Source organism: Sorex araneus, chromosome 5 (genome assembly GCF_027595985.1).
Source record: "Sorex araneus isolate mSorAra2 chromosome 5, mSorAra2.pri, whole genome shotgun sequence".
Lineage (NCBI taxonomy): Eukaryota > Metazoa > Chordata > Mammalia > Eulipotyphla > Soricidae > Sorex > Sorex araneus.
Window position 1 is genome coordinate 177,320,130 of NC_073306.1, and position 20,532 is coordinate 177,340,661.

Sequence of the window (20,532 nt, forward strand, 5' to 3'; positions counted from 1 at the left end):
TTAAATTATGATTTGTTACACGTGGGAAGTAAATTTCAAGAAACTGCGCAGGGTTAACATTGGATCTCAAATGAAAACTAGAATGGCATGGCATTCTAGACTTAAGAAAGGCTGCATCAAAAAAGGGTCAAATATTCACTCTGGGAATCCTGTCACCTCTGCTCCATTATAAAATCAAATCAAATCTGAATTTCTAAATGTTACTAAATGTCCCAGTAACTGTTATAAACTGAACATCTGTGTTCCAAAAGGCACATGTTAAAATTCATTCATAGGAATCATGAGATTAGGAGGCAAAGACTTTGGGAAGTGACTGGGGTGGAACTCTGTGACAAGCATTATTGCCCTTTATGTAAACTTCTGGGGAATAACCCCTGGGGCCCCTGACCACTTCTTGACAGAGCCTCATTCCCCTAAATATTACTGACATGAGGCATGAGTTAAAGTATTCAGTAGTGATGAGATTTACACACGTTTTATCAGATCACCTGGATAAATAGCTACAGCCTGCCCAGACTTTGGAAGGAGACATCGATGGTTTAATTAGAAAATAATGAGAAGGTAGTGACAGGAGTGCAACCCTGTGTGGGGCAGGATATGAAAGGAATGAACAGTGAGGCTGGGCACAGCTGAAGCCATCTCTGCAAATTGTATTCCAAATCCCTGTCTTCTGCAAGGCATGAGCTGCAGAGTGCTAACTGGCGGCACACCTGGCACCCCAGAATTGACTTTGGCACAAGGCAGCACTTGCTAATCAGCAAGCTGCTAGCCCATCAGCAGGCCACTCCTCTCTGTCACAGACTCATCCAAGTCAACCGCTGCCAATTAGGAAAGCGACTCAAGCAAAATACATTAATAAGCCATGGCAAGGAAAATTAGAAAGTCTCACTGGTTCTAGTCTAGAAGCAGGCTCGGAAGTAGTTTCAGAAATAGAGTTTGCTGCTTATGCATGATTGATGAGAATGAATTCTTAGAAGCGTATAGGGAAAGAAAATTAAAGCATATGCTGTTTTGTAATTACGTTTAATTTTTAGATTTCTTTTTTCTCGGGACATAAGCTTCAATATGTTTTGGCCATTAAATCTTATGATCTGTGTCTAATCTAATTTTCTACACTGAAATCTATATAGGACTTCTATATTTGTTTTGGGGTCACATTTAACAATGTTCATGGCTTCTCCTGGCTGTGTTTATGGCTTCTCCTAGCTCTGAGCAACTAGAGGTGCTCAGGGAACCACATAAGGTCCTAGAGATTAAACCTGGGTCAGGTACGAGCAAGGCTAGTGCCCTACCCACTGTGTGATCACTTTGCCTTGTTTTCTTTTTTCCCATTTCCTTTAGAAACTAAAGTAAGAAATACATCAGGTGACTACAACATATATGCTGAATTTATTGCTTCATGCATTTCTGTTGAGGAGTCAGACTGTAAATATAGACTGGAATTTCAGGTGAATTTTCAGATATGAATTCTAGTTAACTGTTAGTCTCAATAGTTGCTTACTAAAGGATTTCAGGTTCTTTTTCTTGTTCCTTGCTCAGGGGTAGATACTTTGAGATTTCCATGCAGTGATGTATCATATTTTGCATTATGTGGGTGACCCTCCAAGCTCTCTGCTTAAGGGGACCAGTGAGTTTCTCCCTTTGATAGTCAATCAGACTAGCAATTCAGTGCTCCAATATAAAGATGCCATAGTGGAGCTAACGGGGCTATTTGGAGCAACCCAGAAGGGGTGGTCAATCAGCTTCAAGACCATCCCCAGTGGTGCTTGAAAGTTTTCAGGGCTACAATGGTGTTATTTGGGGGCTATGTGGTGTTAGGAATCTAACCAGGGCAAACCACACGCAAGGCAAGCTCTTTAACCCCTGTGCTATCTCCCAGCCTCTATATTCTGCATTTTAAGCAAAAATTATCCTGGTTAGTCCATTTTTTTCAAAACATAGATAATTATCATAGCATTGGCATGGTTATTTAGTGGTAAAATCTAATTCTTTTCTCTTTTTTTCTTAGGTTTTGGGAGCAGATGATGTGGGAGGCACACCCAGCACGATCACAGGTTATATCTGGATCACTCAGGAATTACTCCTGGCTGTTCTCTAGTACCATATAGGATGCCAGGGATTGAACCCGAGTTGGTCATGTGCAAGGCAATCAACTGCATTAAGGGAAAGTATTTCTCCATATATAACTTGGGTTGTAATACATGGGTAAATTATTGAAAATCTGGAGAGCATATAAGAAAGAGTTAAAATGTTTGATAAAAAGAGTTCTTTTGTTTTGACTTTCTGATAAATAATATTTTCACTTTCCTTTCTTAAGTTTTGAAATAACAAAAACAATGACTTTCTCTGTTCTCATTATTTCACTATTTACAATTTCAGAAATTTAGGTGATTTGTTTTTATATAGGCTAATTTTAAGTGCATATTGATTCTTAGATTTTTAACCAAAAATATGTTTTCAAATACAGTCTATCTTCTAACCCTACACCAGTCCTCCCTCCTGACCCAGATAAGAAAGGAAGAAGTCAAGCTGTCACTATTTGCTGAGGATATGATGCTATACTAAGAAAATCCTAAAGACTCTGCAAAAAGTTCCTAGAAAAAATAGTTGTATAGTAAAGTGGCAGATTACAACATCAATACCCCAGAGTCCATGGCTTTCCTATAAACAGAGGTTTCACTGTTTTTTTAATTGTGTATTTAGTTTCCATTTTGTTTATTTCTGCTTTCAGTTTTATTATTTTCTTCCTCCTGCTTACTTTAAGTTCCTTTTTGTTGGTCTTTTTCTAAGTTTAAGCCATTAGTTTATTATGTGGTCCCTTTCTTGTTTTCTGTGTATGGTTTTAATATTATGAACTTTCTATTTCATATAAGTTTTAATGTGACCCATATATATGTTTTGGTATTGGTGTCTTCATCTTTTTTGTTTCCAGAAATAATTTGGTTTCTTCTTTGATCTGTTTGACCCACTGTTTTTTTTCAGTAGTAAGCTGTTTAATTTCCAAGTGTTCAGTAGTAAGTTGTTTAATTTCCCAGTTAATGTTTGTGATTTCCACTTTATTAGAGGATAACTAATATGATTTCTATATTCTTGGTATGTTTTTGTGTTTCAGATCTAAGATACAAGCAAATTTAGAATAGACCTTAAACAGAAGAACAAAATTTCTGTATTCATGCTACTTATTATAGTCTAATAAAAGGAATCATAGAACATTTCCTTTAGTAATAAAAAACCAAATACCTATGTGCTCTTACTCCATATTTGAAAGAATGTTATTTTAGATGCAATACATTTTTAGATCAGATACTGTTTTAAAACCATAAGAAAGTATATAACTTCTCTAAACTCTAGAAATTTTCTGGACATAAGTGTATATCTTATGATACCTACTATGTCTTTTAGAAGATAGAATTTTTGCTATTTTATATCTTCAACAGAAGCAGTCTTGCTTTTATTCTACAAATAGGGATAGGGAGGGGGAGAGGGCAGTTAGGATAGAGAAGGGACCATTATGACAATGAGAGGTGAAACTGAGTGCTGAAAGTAGGTACATTATAACATTTTAATTCCTATATTGCAAACCATAATTCCCAAAAGGAAAGAGATGGAGAGACAAAGAGAGAGAGACAAAGAGAGAAGGGGGAGGGAGAGGGGAGAGGGAAAAGGGAGGAGGGGAGAGAGAGAGAGAAAGAGAAAAAGAAAGAGAGAGAAAGAGAAAAAGAAAGAGAGAGAAAGAGAAAAAGAAAGAGAGAGAGAAAGAGAGAGAGAGAGAGAGAGAGAGAGAGAGAGAGAGAAGGAAAGAAAAGTGTTTGCCATAGGGGTAAGATGGGAGGGAAACTGGGGAATTGGTGGTGGGTACTGTACACCGGTAAAGGGATCCGTGTTGGAACATTTTATGACTGAAACCAATCATGAGCAATTTTGCAACTATGTATCTCATGATGATTCAATTAAAAAAATAGTGAAAACAAGACTTGATTTTTTTAAAGAATAAAAAAGGTTGATAAACCCTAAACTAAACTCACAAAGAAACAGAAAAATTTAAAAAACAGAATCAGAAAAGGGGAGACTGTATAACAAACACCAAAGAAATATGAAGGATTATCCAAAATTGCAATGAAAATCTTGATGACACAAAGCTAGAGAACCTACAAAATGTTTTTTTTTAAATCCACGCCTTCCAAGACTGAACCAAGTGGAAATGTACACCTGAGCAGACCAATTATCAGCAAAGAAATCAAAACAGTAATCAAAAGGCACCCAGATGTGTTTATCAAAAAAATAGAAATCCTACCAAGCACTTTCTGCAAGGCAAATGTCACCTTAATTACAAAAATAAGACAGATTCAATACAAAAAAGGAAACTATAAACCAAAATACTTGATAAACATAGATGCAAACATCCTCAACAAAATATTAGAAAGTCTAATCCAGTCTTATATCAAGATCATACACCATCAACAAGTAGGGTTTATCCCAAGAATGCAAATAAGGTGTAAAATATATGCAAGCAATGAAATGTGCCATATCAATGGAATAAAATTTAAAAATCATAGGACCATATTCATAGATGCAGATAAGTCATTTGATAATATCCCATACCCATTTATGATAAAGTGTTTTCATAAAATGGGAATAGAAGAAAATGTCCTCAATATTGTTAAAGCTACATACTACAAATCTACAAGTGGCATCTTATTTGATGGTGAAAATATAGAAGAATTCTCCCTAAAAACAGGCATATTACAAGGTTGCCCCAATCAGCACTTTTATCCTATAAAGTATTGGAAGTGCTTGTGATAGCAATTAGACAAGATAAATCAGAAGGGAATCCATACTGAAAAAGAAGAAATCAAACTATCATTATTTACAGATGTCATGGTAGTATACTTAGAAAATTCTAGATACTATTAACAACTGCTAGAAGCAATAAACTAGTAAAAAGTCAGGCTGACATGTTTTTAAAAGACCACTGTAACTTTTGTATTGGGAAGAGATGAACAAAATATAGAAGCAAGAAACAGTTAAGAAGCTTCCTAACTGATTCCTATGTAGTCAATGCCTATGACTTTTCAAAATACTTATGTCGAACCCCTAACTTCCATTGCAACTAAATTTGGATTTAATAACTTTCCTGTAATTAAAGTTAACTACAGTAATAAGGGTAAAACCCTGATTTAAAAGGTTTAATATATGTATAAAACATAACAATGATCATTCTCTTTACCCTTCTTATTCTCTCCCTTTTTCAACTTTCTTCTCCCTTTCCATTTCTCCTTCTCTCCAAATTCCTTTCTCCCTCTCTCACCCTAACCCCTATCTCTCTCTCTCTCTCTCTCTCTCTCTCTCTCTCTCTCTCTCTCTCTCTCACTCATACTCACATGAAACTATGTGAGCACAAGGTGAGAAGGCTGTCATTTGCAAGTCAGGAGAAAGGCTTTTTATCAGAAACTGACCAAGGTTATAGTGATCAGGCTCCAGAAATTTGGGAAAATGAATTTTCAGTCACCCAGTAAGCAATATTTATTAGAGAAATCCATGCTGACTAAGACATGCAGTCATAGAAATGAGAACCACTGGTGGTTCGGTCTAGGTTTAGGATATAAGCAGCAGAGGAGCAAACTGTTTTGTGACTACCTAGGTTGAGATATTCATTGGCACTTCTGAAGACAAGATAAGAAGACACAAAAGTAGGCATGCCAGGAGTTAAAGGAAAAGGTCTAGAGAGAAACTGCACATTTGGTAAAATTGTTAAGTGAAAATTAAAGTAAGCAATGGTAAAGTTTGGAGTTATCAAAGTAGACATGATAGAGAATTGAAAGTCCAAATACTGAGCCCTGAGTCAGGGCTTGAAAGGTCTGGAAAAGACTGAAAATCTGCAAAGGATATGAAGAGGCATGGAAAATGAGAGCTAGAAGAGGTCTTTCAGATTTTTCAGTTATTCATTCCTGATCCCTGGAATTGGAAGGCTATGCTAAAGCACCAATATATAGTCTTTTGCTACATGAAGTAAAACTCTATGGGCATGGAAGAATAAAAATAGAGACTGGGTAATGTCACTGGAATTGACATACTAACTTTCCACCACCTACTGTAAATTTCCTTTATATGCAAGGAGAAATAAAAACCTTCAGAGATTAAACTAATATATTCTAGCTTTTCTGATATAAACTGTAAAAGAAATCTGACTTGTGGAAATCTATAGAACTACAAAGAAAAATGAGCAATACAAACATATTCCTTTTAGACTTTAGGCTATTCTGAAAGTTCTATGAAATTGTCAGCTAAGGCCCTTGCAAATGCCACAAACTTTACAAATAACATAAAATATTTCAACTCCCTGTTCTCTTTTTATCAGACAAACCTGTATTCTAACAGATGTCTTATTTGATTTTAGTTTTTAATAAAAAACCCTTCTGTTTCATACTGAATTTAATATTAAAAAAATACCAGGACATAGTTTTTACATATAATCTTAAAACTTATTTACATCTTCAGTTTTTTATATAAATTATAGACATATTCATAAATTATAATATATTTAAATCAGTTTGCTCCACATAAAAAGATAATCAACAAACTGCTTATGATTCATTTTTATTTCTATTAATTTCTGCAGGATAAGAATCTGAAAAAATCATAAATTACACTGTCACTAAAATTCTACATGCTAATAAAAATGCAAAATGAGATTTCTTACATTGCAAATAAATTGTCTGCTCCAATGAGCTTTAAAAAAAAAATCTTAAGATAAAAGGTTGAAAGTTACTCAAGCGCTTTCTTTTATTATTGGCAGAAGAACAGCTACCTTATCATGTTGGAAGTTCATTATATGCCAGGAGATGTTTGGTTTGGTTTTTGTTCAAGGACATATCCCCAAAGCAGGGCTGAGAGTTTCTAGTATGTTACTACTGATAGGGTTGGGCACAAACACTCAAAGGAAATCAAATGGGACATTTATTTTCACAAGCTATAGCAGTCCCTTTGAAGAAATGTCTTTAGAAGATACCTAGCTAAATCAACAAACACAAAATAAATGTGGTATACAACAAGTAAATAGATAAACCACAATATAATAGAGCAAAGTCTAATGTCCAGGGGTACATTCTAATTTCAACTCCTCTGACTAGCATCCTATTTGCTCTGTTTTCTCATTCTACTCACTGCATGAAACCAGATCTAAAAGGTTGAAAAATTTGATCTATCTGGCTCCTATTTTCAAAGGCATATTAATGTATTACCCATAATAGTTTTTAAATTAAAAAAAATTTTGGTTTTACCCACAAAGGGCAGTAAAGGGCAAATGATAATTTCTCACTAGCATGGAAAACTGACTGAATTCAGTGAAAAAATAAGAGAGGGTAGAAACATAACTTGGGTAATTGTTGTGTTAGATGATGATGGTTACTGTCAAAGAAGGAAGAAAACAAAGGATGAAATAAAGATATAGAATATGGAGGCCGGTGGGCTTTTAATATTACTCCATATAGGACATAGGACATTTATCTTTTATGTGCACACACACATAGATACATATAGTAATAATTATGTCTACATAATTATTATGTACAGTTTTATACAGGATAAATTGCAGATATAAATTTGTATTACCTAATGGTTTCAATTTTCATAAAACTATGACTTTTAAATTCCTAAGATCTGTATTGTAAATGATGTAAGACTTATATATCTGAGAATGGCCCAGTTTAAAAATTTTGTGCTTGTTATCAATTGTCAAAAATTTATGCACATTTGTTACACTTAAATCTAGCAAATTTGACAATAATGCATATGGTAAGTTAAATGAGTACTCCTATATTTATTTTACCTCTATATTTAGATAGTCCTCTCCTGACTTCCGTTAACATAATTTTTTTTGTCACCTGTGTCATGAAATATGCCTTTATTTACCTCATTTAACTATTTTATTTTTATCACATTCTTCACTAAACACTTTATTTCATCTGATTTATAACGATATTTGAATGCAGATTTAGATCTTTCTGGTATTTGAAATCTGTTCTAATAATTTCTGCCTGTTTTTATCATGATTTTTACCTTGATGTTTCCTGTGTAATTTGTGTTCTTTTCTTTTTTTTTTAAGTTTTTATTTTATTGAATCATCGTGAAAAAAATTACAAAGCTTTCAGGTTTAAGACTCAGTCATATACTGATTAAACCCCCATCCCTTCACCAGTGCACATGTTCCACCACCAAGAACCCAATATACCCCCCTCCCACTCACCCCCCACCTAAGTAGCTAATGATCTTCCCTTTATTCTCTCTATACTTTGAATACATTCAATATTTCAATAGAGAACTCACTATTATTGTTTGGAATTTTTCCCCAACAAACGGGCCTGATATTTTTGCTCAGTTCACAGTCAAGATGCATAGCTGCAAGAAGCCGCTCTGGGTGCCAAAATGGGTTAGAAGACCTTTCGATCAAAGTCTTTAGGAGCAGAGGGCCCTGTGTTCTTTTCTTAACCTTGATTTTTACTTCGATTTTTCACTCCTTTTTTCTCATTTTGACTAGTCCAATATTTGGTCTTTGATTCAACTAACTTGAAAACTTTGAAATCAGTTTCCGTAAAATTCCTGAGTCTAAATCCTGGTAAATATTCTATATGTTCATTTATTATTATTTTTTTTAAAATGTAATGGCCTTTCAGTGCTATCCTACTGAGGTAAAATTCATATTATATGCAATAAACCATTTTATTTATTCATTTAACTAATTTTGATTTGGGGGCGAAACCCAGCTGTGCCTAAGTTGGATTTGTACTCAGAGATCATTCCTGCCAGTGCTAGGGAACATTGTGGTGTCAGGAATTCAAACCAGGCTTGGCCACATGCAAAGCATACAAAGCAAATACCTAACCCCTGCACTAATCTCTTTGAACAACCCCCTCTTTTTTTTTCACATTCTTGATAATGTTTTTTGTTTGTTTGTTTGTTTTGGGTTGTTTTTGTTTTTGTTTTTTTGGCTTGGTGGACATACAGGCAACTTTAGGATTTTTTCCTGTTGTTTTTTTTTTTTTTTCCACTCAGGGGTCACTCCTGGCAGAACTCACTGCACCATATCCTGTGCTGGGATTGAACCTAGTCTGACTCCATGCAAGGCAAGTGCCCTCCCTGCTGTACCCACAGATAACATTTGTTCATGACCAAAAGTTTTAAATGATTTCAGTGTTTATGCAGTGGTAGGGAAATGTTTTTCTTCCAAGATCCACCTCAGCATTTACAAGATTCTCAGGATATACAATATAGGTAAATGGTTTGTGGGCTGTTAACAAGAAGAGTATATACATGTCTATCCAGACACATATCAGGACAAGGCAACATAATCTCATAGGCTTATATGAACCATATGGCCAATGACTATTCCCCACCCCCAGTTTGCAGGGGAAAAAACTTCTTGTCTTCATATATGGGAAGCAAGCACTCTTATCACTGAGTTACTTCTTCAGCCCCAAACATTATTAATTTTAGTGCAATTTATTTACTTTTTATTCCATTCCTGATTCATTTGGTAAAGAAATGAATCACAATAGGCTCAAAATGTTACATATTAATTTTTATGCACTTCTTTAGTAATTTTATTGTTTTAAAGGTATTAATTTAATCCATTTTGTTTTAATCCATTGCAATATATTATCAAAAGTGAGGTAGGTGTTCAACTTCATTATTTTTATTTATACATATTGGTAAAATATGTGTGAGTCTCATACAATTTGTTGAAGAGACTAATGTGGTATCACAAATTGTTATAATGTCCTTGTTGGAGATCAGTTGAGCATAGGTGCCTGATTTTGTATCTGGGCCCTCAATTTCACTCATGTTCTCTATGTCTATTTTTCTGACATCACAACACTATGTGATTTATTAAGTTTAGTGAAAAATTTAAAATTTGTAAATCTAAGAATATCAAATTTGTGTATATTTTGCAATAATGCTTTGACGATTTAGAATTCCTTAAAATTCCACAGAAATTTGATAACTTTCTCATTTTTGAGGTTAAAAAAATTTCATTCACTGTACGACAAGGAATGAATTGAATCTATGGATGGCTAGGGTGTTGTTGCCACATTAAAAGTAGTAAGTACTTATGGAATCAAACTATGTGTCCAATAATAGAAAAATGGTGTATATTTTCTATGTATAGAAAAATATGATGCTTATGTATGATGCTTATGTACACAGTGGAATATACATATCCATATATATACATATGTATACATATATATACATATATATACTGTCTCCCATCAAATCAGGACATTTTACATTTTCTCTAGCAATGCTAGGCTCTTCTTGGTGGGCATGTCTTACCTCTTGGTAAAGTTACTTGCAGCTATTTTATTCTTTTGGATACAGATATGACTGGAATGGTCCTAATTTCCTTTCACATTATTTATTGATGGTGCTGGGAAGTAAAGTGATTTTCCACTGATCTTATATCCTGAACTAAACTGAATTTATTTAGGCTCTTTACATTTTTATATGGAATCTTCTGATAGATATACACAAACATATGCAAACAGTTTCAGATCTTTCTAAGTTTGACATCTTTGAATTTCTTTTCATAGTTAATATTTCACTAGCTAGAATCCTAGCAAAATGCTGGATAATGAGAGTTGGCTGTTTTTTTTTCTCATACCTGATTTTACAGGGAATTTTTTAATTGCACAGGATAAAATATGAGGCCAGTTATGGATACAAAAATAATTTTTCACACTGGAGAGAGAGTATAGTGGGTAGGGTGCTTTTTTGCATACACCTAACCCAGGTTTAATCCCCAGCATCTTATGCACCACTAGGAGCAATTCCTGAGTGCATAGCCAGGAGTAACCTCTGAGCACTGTCAGGAGTGACCCAAAAACTAAAAAAAAATATATCATTTTTCATCTTAAGTAGAGATGTTACTGGTGCCCGCTTGAGCAAATCAATGAACAACAGGACGACAGTGCAGTGCAATGCAGTGCATCTCAAGTAAGTTCACTTTTAATCTTCACTTTCTACTAGTAGTTTTCTCTTTTAAATCATTTAAGGACAGTTTCTGCATGCCAAAAAAAAAAAAAAAGCATGGGCTAACCCTAAAAGACTGTCAACTGAATGGGAACAATATTTGTATTGAGCATATCCAATAAAGGGTTGCTATCCAGGATATGTAATCATATATACATATAGATATAGATATATATCACCGTAGCACTGTCCTCCTGTTGTTCATAGATTTGCTCAAGAGGGCACCAGTAACATCTCTATTGTGAGACTTGTTAATATGTATACATATATATATATTTTTTTAAACCCATCAGAGTTAAAACACTGCATCCAGAAATGGGGAGAGGAAATGAACAGACACTTTTCAGAAGAACAGACAGATGGTCAAGGAATACACACATGAAAAAGTGCTTAGCATCATATCTCATTAGGGAAATCCAAATCATGACAATAATGAGATATCATCACACACCAGTGAGAATGGTACACAACAAAAAATAGTGGGAACAATCTGTGTTGTGGTATGTGAAAAAGGTACTTGCATCCACTGCTGGTGGGAATGTGTCTGATTCAACTCCTGTGGAATACAGTGTGGAAAGATCACAGTAAACTTAGAATTGAACTGCTGTATGACCCAGCAACTCCACTTTTGGGCATCTACCCAGAACCAAAAGAAAACAATAACAACAGCAACAGCAAAAACCCTAAACCCAACAATCTTTCTAAAAGACATATATATATATATATATATATATATAAGGGTTTGTATACATATATAAACCCTAAACCCAATATTCTTTCAAAAAGACATATATATATATACATATATATGTGTGTCCAATGATTAAAAAAATGGTGCTTATTTTCTATATATAGAAAAGTGACATATATACACACACACACAAACAATAGGATAGTAGGCAGCTGCAAAGAAGTATCAAATCATGCAATTTTGCTGCAACCTGGAAGATATCATGTTGAATGGGGTAAGCCAGAAGGACAAGCACAGGATGATCTCACTTATCTATGGTCTATAGAACAAATGGATGAGGAAATATAATATAGTAAATGGGGTGGGTGGTGTCTAGATAAATCTTGATCCCAGAATAAAGGGAGAAGGACAAAAAGGAAAAGAAGTGAAAGGGTTTGGGGGGAAAGAAGATGAGAAAGCTAAGTAAAAGGGAAACAGGTGACAGTGGTCAGGAGGCTCAGTTATACCAGTCATGTGAGAGAGCGGTATAGCTGTATACCCAAAGCACAGACTCAACAACACTGAAAACATAAGATTTAAACTACAACTACAGTACTTTGAAATGTACCTGTCAAAGAGGCAGACAGGTTGGGAGTGAGAGGAGCATAGGAACACTGGTAGAGGGACGTTTACACTGGTAGTGGGATTGGTGTCAAAATCCTGGATGCCTAGAACTCAGCTGTCAAAAATTTGTAAATCAGTTTTTTAATTAAGAAATTTAAAAACAGTAACAAAAGTAATAAAAAATCAAAAAAATTAAGAAACTCATGTACGGGTGTTATAGTTTATTAAGTATCTTTTCAGAATCAATTAAGAAGATTATGTCTGTGCATAACTTTTCATAATTTCTTTAATGTGGTGAACTATTTCAGTTGAATTAATTAAGTGAAAGTACCATTATGCAGCCAAAATAAATGTCAGTTAGTTGACGGCATAATCTTTGAATCTGTTCTTCAAATCACTTTTCTGAAGTTTCTGCTAAAGTTCATTTCACCTATAGTAATCATGAATAATAAGCTGCACTTTATTTTTTGTGGTATCTTTGTTTCATCTTGACTTTAAAGTATATACATATAGAATGTTGTAAGAAATGTTTTTTATCTTCTATTTTTGGAACAATTTGCTTAAGCTTGCCATTATTTTATATGAATTATATACATACATATATAAATGTTCAGTATAATTCATCAGGGAATTCATTTGATACTCAGATTTTCTTTGCTGAAGGTTTTCTTCCTGGTGGAATTTCTTATTATATACAGTCTGCTAAATTTTCTTTTTCTTTTTGAGTTATATGTTAATTAAAGTATCTCTAGAAATTTGCAGGGCTTTTTTTGATTATCTAATTCATTTGTATACCTTTATCACATTATTCTTTTATATTTCAGTTACCATACAGTTGGTATAGTAATGAGTCTACTTTTACTTATTTTTAAAAATGTAGGCATAATTAACATCATACTAGTTTCATTTGTACAATATAATGATTGATTATTTTTATACATTGTGAAAGTATTGGTAAATAAATCTAATTATAATCCTTCAACCACACATAATGATAAATTTCTTTCTTTTCTTTTTGTGATGGGAACTTTGAAGATTAACTTTCAGCAGTTTTCATTAGATAATGCTCAATTGGATGACACATCATGAGACACTCCCTACCCATTTTACATAAAATCACAGAGGGAAATATATATATATACGTATATATATATATTTCATGCATGCACAGAAGAGCTTGGCAAGCTCCCCGTGGCGTATTCAATATGCCAAAAACAGTAACAGTAACAGGTCTCATTCCCTGACCCTGAAAAAGCCTCCAATCATTGGGAAAGACAAGTAAGGAGAGGCTGCTAAAATCTCAGGGCTGGCACAAATGGAGACGTTACTGGCATTTGCTCAAGTAAATTGATGAACAAGAGGATGACAGTGATACAGTGAACACTATGTTGACAACTATGTTCATGAGACTATTTACTACATCTCCCAAATGTATTTAATTCATAACTAGAAGCTTGTATATTTTGACTGTGCTTCCCTTCTCACATTTTATCCCTCTCCCCTACCATTGGAAACCACATCAATCTATTCTCATTATTGACAAGTCTTCAATCCCTGGAGTTTCTGTAACTGGTATTCTCCAACTTGGTAGTTGCCCACATTTCAACCTGATCTGTACTCTTTGCATTTTCTCCATTGAAAGTGTGTGTCCTCTCTTGAAAATTTCTCTGTCTCTGTTTCTCTGTTGCTGTTTCTCTGTTTCATTTCTTTAAATGAAATTATTTTATTTAAAATATGAGATTGCAATTTTATTAGTTGTTCTTTGTATGGCTTATAGTTAACAACAATACCCTTCAGGTCTATTCCTACTGTTATGAATGGCGGTATTTAATTCTCTTTTAGCACTACACAATGGACCGCTGTAGATATCTACATCTGCTTTTGTATATTTTTCTATCAATCTGTCTCTCTAATGTCTCACATTTACTTTGTTCACTTTCCATCAATAGATAACTTATTTTGTCTTCATATCTTGACTATTGTAAATATTACTGTAATAGAACAAAGTGCATGCATCTTTTTCAAGATAGTGATTTTTTCAAAAACACACCCCATTTATTCTTGGTCAATTTTAATGAAAGAAGTGACTTTGGTTTTGTTAATTCTATGTTTAATATTCTACTTATATATTTTATCATTTTTTTCTAGTCTCCTTTCTAGTCCTGAACAAATCCTCATACATTTCCTGATTTACCCATTATAATTATCAGGTAAATATCCTGATAGTAGCCATTGCATTTTCTGATACAATGGTTAATATTATGTTGTTTAATATCCACATATTGGGTGAATTTTCCAGTTTTTGATATTGATTTCTAGTTTTACTTAGATGTCTTCAGAAAAGAGACTCTATATGACTTAAGCTTTTAAAAATTATATAGATTCGTTCTGTGGTATAATTTAGTTGTTACAATGTAGAATGTTCTATATGCCATGGACAAAAAGTATCTTTTATGTGGGGGGCTGTGACTTCTCTTTCATAAATTCTTCAGTGGTTTCCTTTTTTCTTTTTCTTTTTGGCTTCTGGGCCACACCCAGTGATGTTCAATGGTTACTTCTGGCTCTGGGCTGGCTACATGATAGGCCAAGTATCTTCCCACTGTACTATCTCTTTGACTCCAGTTCAATGCTTCTTCTTTGATATTTTATTACTTTCAGATTCATTCTGTAAAATCTACATACTTCTTTTTTTATATTTTTGGCTCAAATTTTCAAAATGTCCTTTAAATATTCTGTATATATTTCTTATACAAACACAATCTTTGTAGTTCTGATGTACATAAGTGCCTGTGCATGTGTTTTTATTTGTTACATTCACATAGCTGGGAAATATATAAAGCCAAAAATTAACATTTCCTTATTTTCTAGTATGTTTCTTTAATAAGTTTAATAAGCAAGAACTACCAATTGCTCTATGTTACATTTTAATCCCTCCACGCTATTTTTGTGATTCATTTATAGCACACAAAATGTGCTCTGCTTATCAAATTATGCATAGAAACTGTCAAAAGAGTGAGGGATTCACATAAACTGATAATTATTATTAAATGTGATATATGTGGTAATATGGAATATATAGAACACCACAAAAGAACAATGAAAGAAGAGCCCTTTTTGTCCTGTTTAGTGAATTATTAAGAAGCTAACAATGTAGTGGATTATTATATGTACTTCTTCTTAAAAATTATCTATTTTTAGATCATTTGAAAGGTATCTTGGAATTATCTGCAAAATCCTAGTATGAGATCTAAACTTAATTGTTGTATATAGATTCAGTTCATTATTCCTAAGGCTAAGGTTTTAAAGTATCAGACACTATAAATTCTTTATGATTTTCTCTTTTACATACTTTAGTATGGTTTATGAAAATACTATCTAGTTACTCATTAACACAGATTAGCTATGACTGTATGTAGTATATACAAAATTTTTAAATGGTATGCAAATTGTTAATCATTCTTTAGTGAAACAGAATAAATTATAAGTACAAACATTAGAGCAAAGGAAGCTTATCTAATATTATAATACAAATGCAAGAAATCTTCAATTAACTTTGATTTTACACAAATATCCTAATTCAAATTTTGTCTTGAAATTTCAAACAAACTATACATGTGTGTACAGCTCTTAAAGGCAAAATTGCTATTTTTTGTTTCCATTTTCCTTCCCTCTCTTCCTTAATTCTGCCATAAAATCTGTTTAATTCTGTTTTCTTATATAACCTAGTTTGATTTTAAACACTGTATTTTTGAAGTTATATTATGTTTATCATTAGTACCCAACTCTAAGCAAACTATTCTTACAATATTATAATTATAAAAGATCCGTTTCAAAATCTAAGGCATTTTTGGTGTTTTTGTTAAAACAGGTAAAAAGACATTTGCAAAGAGGAAAACAGGGCTGGAGCAATAGTACAGGGGGTAGGGTGCTTGCCTTGCAAGCAATCAATCAAGTTTGATACTGGGCACCACGTCTGGTCCCCTAACACTGCCAGGTGTGATTTACGAGTGCCAGAGCCAGGTATGAGCCCTGAGCAATGCCAGGTATGGCCCCAAACAACATAAAACTATCACCAAAAAATAACAAGAAAAGAGAAAAATATTATCAGTATCCACTTTAAGGTTTTTCTATTCTATGCTGAAGAAGCAAATTCTTTTTTTCTATGGGCCAACTCAACTTTATTACCTGCATACTTACTGTTAATGGTTATCAAAAAATCTTTCTTCCTTCTCTATCTCTTTTCTTAATAGCATCCTCTTCCTTAAAATATAAATGTGATATAAACATAATGCAGTTCAAGAAACTTAAGCATTCTCTGAGGAAAGATTTTACTCCAAGATATTGAAATACCTCAAATTTAGAGTATCCCCAAATTAAAAGTATCAGTCTTTTCTTTAAAAGGGGGGATTGTAAATTTAGTTACCACACAAAATAGAAGAGTGATAACATGCCACAAAATAGCACAAATGCCTCATAAAAAGAAATCCCCTATTGTTTAAATTTTTGTGAAAATATAAATTAGTAGGTAATACTAATAATGACTGACATAGTTTCCAAGTCTCCTTATTTTCTCTCTATTGCACGTGTTCTATCCTAAGCCCTTCCCCTTTTACATTTGTTCTTTTCCTTTTGGACACTGCTCTCTCGTGGTTTCCTTCCAAGTTCTGCGAGCATTACAGAAAGTTTATTTTGATCTGGTAAATTATGCATTTTAAGTGTATGTGCAGATTCTTCAATCTATTCACTTGTCTAATTTATCAAGGAGATAAGATGCAATTCTATAAATTATATTATCTACTAGCCAGTGGACTGGAGCGATAGCACAGCAGGTAGGGCATTTGCCTTGCACGCAGCCAACCCGGATTAGATTCCTTCGTCCCTCTCAGAGAACCCGGCAATCTACCGAGAGTATCCCACCACACAGTAGAGCCTGGCAAGCTACCCGGGGTGTATTCGATATGCCAAAAACAGAAACAACAAGTCTCACAATAGAGACATTACTGGTGCCCGCCAAGCAAATCAATGAGCAATGGGACAACAGTGCTACAGTGCTACTAGCCAATGATTATCTTATGAATAGTAAATAGTTCCTACTATTCATCAATTCTCTGTAAATTTCTACTATACTATATAATCAACATATGTATTAGTCTACTAGATACAAAATTAACATAATAAGAAGCATGAAAATATATACAGATGATAAACTAAATACATTTTTCTCTTTAAATCTTTGTCTTTACACATAACAACATTCTCTACTAAAAGTGCCCAAGTAAGTACATGTAGATAATATCCTAAATTTTATTTTTATTTCTCTGTTAACCAAGCCTATTGGATTTCGTCCATAATCATCTGTAGAAGTTACCCATTTTCCATGGTCACTTCAGCAGCACATATACTAAAATTAGAAGTTATCCATTTTCCACAGTTCCTACAACCACAATTTGGCCTGGACTAATAATATATATTTTTTTTTTGTCAGGAATACTACTGTAGCCTCCTAAGCTTTTTCCCTGCCTCAGGTTCATTAATCTTCGAATTCAACTTTCTCAAATATACATCATTCTATAGTATAACAGAATAATTTATAGTATATAGTATAATTTATACTATAGAATGATGTATATTTGATAAAGTTGAAGATCACATTAATAAGACTTACAAATTCTTCAAAAGTGCAAATAGGATATTATGAATAAAAGAGCATATATTAAATATCATGTATGGATCTCAGAGTTTTCACAGATCTATGGCCTCAGAGCTCTGCAACTGCTTGCTGTAAGATAAGACACATGTATGAACATGGACAGCAAAGTCCATCCCATCTGCATCAAACTACATTCATAGCCATTATCTTTTCTGACATTGAGTACATCATGTTCTTTCTTCTTTCAATGCCATTTAACTGTATATTATTTTTGGCTAAGACTCTGGCTTTATTTCCTCTGGAAAACTCTTACTCATCCTTCAAGATTTAGCACAAATATTATCTCAGCTACCTAACTGGTTCTTTCAGGAAAGATTCATGCTGCTACTTCCTGTCCCAACTCATATGAGCCTCTCTGATAATTTCTTTATCTTGCATTGCCACCATTTTATTTTGGAGCCACATCCTGAAATTTTCAAGGTTTGCTGACCTCAAGAAACACTGCGACAGGGTTCAATGGACCATGTGGAGTGCAGGGCTTGAACCCAGGTCAGGTACACAGAAGACAAGCACGATACTCCCTGTACTATTGCTCCAGTCCCAGCTGCCATTAGCTTTTATTTATTTGACCCCTTTCATTACACAGAATTAGATCCATACATGCAGAGAGTATATTTTGAGCTGCCTGAGACCACCGAACGCGGAGCCACTGGGGCCTTCCCTAGCCACTCGGAGATTATACACTCTACCATACTAAGAGCTAGCAATGAGGGTTCTATGTATTTTTGCTTTGTACCTGTGTCTCTCACTCACATAAAGTGCTAATGTTTCTTCATTTAAAAACAAATATGAAAATAGGAAGCTTAGAAATATGGCACCTTAATGCTTTGAGGTTTTTAAAAATGCTTTTTTTTAATTCTAGAGACAAAGATTGAAATGCAAAACAATTTACAAATAGAAGGCAAAATGTATTTCAAATGATAAAAGTAGAGCTTGAGGGCCCAACTCACAGTCAATTTTTATGGCTCTGGCCATATAAGTCTCAATCAACATCTGTGAGTCTATTTCTTTATTAACCAGTTGAGCCAATGCTCCCTATTGGACCACCACAAATTACTGATAAGAGAACCTAGAGATAATGGAGATAATACCTTTGAAAGTACATTATTCAACATAATGCACTGAGCATCACATGCATAGTTATGAACTCACCAAACACAGTCCTTGCCGGCACAGATTCTCGGTTAAGCCAGAATGACACTTGGGAGAGAATGACAGTCATGATGCAAGGCAGATATGTCTGAATCACAAAATATCCAATTTTCCTTTTCAAGTGGAAATGAGCTGTCATTACAGTATATTCACCTGCAAGAAAAAATTTAAGGAGCTTAAGGAACTGTAATAGCCAATAGCTTCAACATTTTAGAAATGAGAGAAATTAGAGAAAGAACAGTCCCTGATTTAAAATAAAAGAACTGATCACCTGTATGACAAGAGAAATATGTAACCTTTAAATGCCTCCAGAGCATAACAAGAAGATTTAAAAGAAAACTTTAATAGAACCAACAGTTGCACTATACGTCCTATGGAAAGTTATTCATTGCTTTCTCTAATTCATACTTATTGATTGGGATTGGAGGGGGACAGAATTCATAAATCATCTCTGATCATAGATTATTTAAATTATATATTTTTTATTTTAATACTGCAGGTAGAGCATTCGCCTTGTATGCGGCCAACCCAGGTTCGATTCTTCCGCCCCTCTCGGAGACCAGCAAGCTACTAAGAGTATCTAACCCACACGGCAGAGCCTGGCAAGCTACCCATGGCATATTCAATATGCCAAAAACAGTAACAAGTCTCACAATGGAGATGTTACTGGTGCCCGCTCGAGCAAATCGATGAGAAATGGGATGACAGTGACAGTGACAATCCTGTCTTATCTGGCTCCCGGTTTGTTCTGTTTTGATGCAACACCTGCCTACATATCCCTGTTAGCACTAGAGGACCAAGTAGCACAGGGAAGCCAACCTAGGAGCTATTTCTTTAGTCCTGGAACTTCACATTCATTTCTTAAAAAAATTACAGATCTATGAATTACAAAGTTATTAATGGTTACATTTTAAGCCAGGCATGTCAACTTCCCTATTTTTCCTATGTTCCCTCCTGCTAACCTCAGCATGTCACCTTGGAATAGACGTACAGATTTCAAAGTTTGGTGATTGTAGTTTGGATCTCATGTTTTCAGTTTTGTTGAGTTTGTGATTTGGATATACAGTTATATCCCCTGCTACATTACCATTACTTCCCTTTCTTATCTTCCTTTCCATCTCAGTTTCTTTCCTCTGTTCTCTCTGGGGTCAAGGATAATCTGGGCATACTCCTTTTTTAAAAAAAAAGTTTTTGGGCATTCCCTTTCGATGATCATGGATTACTCCTGGCCTCTGCATGCAAAAATCACTCCTGGCAGTGCTCAGGGGGCCCCATATGGGATGCTGGAGACCAAACCCAGATCAGCCATGAACAAGTCAAATGCCTTACCCACCGCACCATCTCTGGC

The 20,532-nt window shown here is 34.2% G+C and overlaps 1 protein-coding gene across 2 annotated transcripts in view; it reads right to left on the reverse strand.

Annotated features, from left to right (window-relative positions):
* GABRA2 (gamma-aminobutyric acid type A receptor subunit alpha2) overlaps positions 1-20,532 on the reverse strand; it is a 137,640-nt gene that overhangs the window by 31,673 nt on the left and 85,435 nt on the right. For both annotated transcript variants that reach the window (XM_055137930.1, XM_055137929.1), the window contains exon 8: positions 19,185-19,337. In XM_055137930.1, the coding sequence (XP_054993905.1) occupies positions 19,185-19,337 (153 nt within the window). The remainder of the gene's footprint in view (positions 1-19,184; positions 19,338-20,532) is intronic.